This window comes from Propithecus coquereli, unplaced genomic scaffold (genome assembly GCF_000956105.1).
Source record: "Propithecus coquereli isolate 6110/MARCELLA unplaced genomic scaffold, Pcoq_1.0 Scaffold206, whole genome shotgun sequence".
NCBI classification, from domain to species: domain Eukaryota; kingdom Metazoa; phylum Chordata; class Mammalia; order Primates; family Indriidae; genus Propithecus; species Propithecus coquereli.
Window position 1 is genome coordinate 1,349,710 of NW_012145634.1, and position 2,537 is coordinate 1,352,246.

Here is a 2,537-nt window from a genome sequence, read left to right on the forward strand (position 1 = left end):
GGGCTGGGAGGGGCGGGGCTCTCCGCGACTGAGGTGCTGACTGCTCTAAGTGCGCCCCCAGGCTGAGGTCCAAGCTGGCTTCTCCATCCTCACTATCTGGGGTGCCCGGCGGTTCGCGTCGGCGCTGTGCTGTTACTTCATCTGAAAAATGTTTGGTGCAGCATCCTCGGACCCCAGATGGTATCACCATCTTTTTCTTTTTTTCCCCTCACGGGGAATGTAGAACCTCCAAATTCACTTTGAGGGGCACAGCCACAGCTCCCCAAAGGCGACGAGATCCACTTGCCGTTTGCACCTCTGTGGTAGCACCATCTTGATGGTGGTGACGATATCGCCTGCTGACGACGGTGGTGGTGGTAACAGCTCATGTTTAGTGTGTACTTCTGCGTGCAGGCACTCCACTGTGTTGCCAAAGCCAGGATTTCCCACGCTTAAGTTTTTTGGGTCCCACTTTTGTGAGTTTTGCCAAATCAACGTACCACCTGTACGACTTTTTGTTTACTAAAGGTTTTTAATCCAGCCACTTTTTAAACTTAAATTTACTTTGAGAGAAAACTCTAAGTCTCTCCACCATAAATGAAAAACTGCTTTCACTTGTCTTATGCAGAAGGAAATGATAAAAATTTGTATATTTAATATGATAAAGATAAAAGTTAATATGTTAATATAACAAAAACAGATAATCGTTAACAAATTCTGGCTAGATTTTGTTGTCTAAGGCCCTGAGACAGAGTTCTTTTGTTATAGACAGACTGGGGCACTGAGATGTTCTCCTTGGAGCAATCAGAAATTTTAAAAGAGGATTGAAAAGGTATTAACTTTCTCCTTAGGTGTTCAGCATTATTTAAGATCACCTATGCACCATCTAAAGCCCCAGTGCCAGGCCATCGTCATCACCTTCCCCGGTGGAGTGCCTCCTGAGGTAGGGAATGTTAGTCTCATTTGATTTGTGAGGAAACACACCTAGAGACAAGTGAAATGACTTGTCGCAGGACTCATAACCATCAAATTACAGTAGCGTGGAGATTAAAACTTAGGACTCTCTGACTTCTGCTATTGTCTCCCTAAAGTATTGACAGATTGATTGGGGTTAAGGGGACGGTGCTGCCCACTTCAGGAGGCTGTGGTAAGGTGGCAAGGGAGGTTTCTTTGTGACCCTAGAGCCCCATGAAACGTAGGTTCTGTTCTTTAAGATTTAGGGTCGACCAGGGAGTCGATGGCATTGCCAGATGAGATGCTCGCAAGACTAGGCATCAGGCCGGGCGCGGTGGCTCACACCTGTAATCCTAGCTCTCTGGGAGGCCGAGGTGGGCGGATTGTTTGAGCTCAGGAGTTCGAAACCAGCCTGAGCAACAGCGGGACCCCGTCTCTACTAAAATTAGAAAGAAATTAATTGGACAACTAAAAAATAGATAGAAAAAATTAGCCGGGCATGGTGGCGCATGCCTGTAGTCCCAGCTACTTGGGAGGCTGAGGCAGGAGGATCGCTTGAGCCCAGGAGTTTGAGGTTGCTGTGAGCTAGGATAACGCCATGGCACTCTAGCCCAGGCAACACAGTGAGACTCTGTCTCAAAAAAAAAAAAAGACTAGGCATCAGATGGACCCAAGTTTTAGTATACTAGCCATGTGACCTTGGGCAAGTCCTTCACCTTCTGAGCCTCAGTTTCATCATCTGTAAAATGGTAGTAGTTCTTATTATAAGGATCAAATGAGAACATACCCATAAAGTGCTTAGATCAAGGCCCAGCACACAGTGACCAATCAATAGTATTGGGAATGGGCTTATATGCCAGACTGAGAGTTTGGGTGCTAATTTATGGAGCACTTTGCCAGCCTCATGGGGAAGAGAGCAGAGCTCACAATCTATTAATAGGTAGAAAATGGTTCAAAGAGATAAATTCCCTAATAGTGTATCCAAAGTACCCAAAGGGGTGCCTTGGGGAGACCTGAGAGGCCTCCTAGAGTAGGTGAGCATTGCTTAGTCTTGAAGGTTGTGAAAGGGGAAAGGAAGAAGATCATTGTAAGCAGGGGCAAGAACGTGGAGTGTTTTGGGAACTGGGAGTGCTATCTGCAGTTGCATCCAGGAGCAGAGGCTGGGGGCAGTGGGAGGATTACTAGGAACAGGAAAGCAAGAAATGCGGTCAGGAAGGTGGGTTGGGGACAAACCATGAAGGGTTTTTATGCCAGGCCAGGGAATGTGGACTTCATTCTTCATTCAGTGCATTATGAGAGTCAGCAAAGGTTTTGAAACAGGAGAGGCATTAATTGGATTGGTTTTTCTTTTTTAAGAAAGAGAATTCAGACAGCATTGTTGGGCAGGACTGTTACAGTAGTCCTGGTGAGGAATGTGGAGGGCCTGACCAAGGGTGTTAAGATGAAGAGACGCGTGGTGCCTTGGATCACTGGCTGAACACCTGAATGCAGGACGCTGCTTTGGAGAGTATGAGCAGGATGTGAGGAGAGTGGGGAAGGGAGAGATTGAAGATGATTCTGAGATCAGTGGGGTGGATGGTGATGCCTTTTTTATTTATATATAT

General features: G+C 46.6%; 1 protein-coding gene across 1 annotated transcript in view; it reads left to right on the plus strand.

The window, feature by feature from the left end:
- The first annotated feature begins 1,167 nt into the window (after positions 1-1,167).
- The window catches only part of THOC5 (THO complex 5), a 29,919-nt gene continuing 28,549 nt past the window's right edge, over positions 1,168-2,537 (plus strand). Inside the window, exon 1 of the mRNA XM_012644086.1 lies at positions 1,168-1,174. Within this exon, the coding sequence (XP_012499540.1) occupies positions 1,168-1,174 (7 nt within the window). The remainder of the gene's footprint in view (positions 1,175-2,537) is intronic.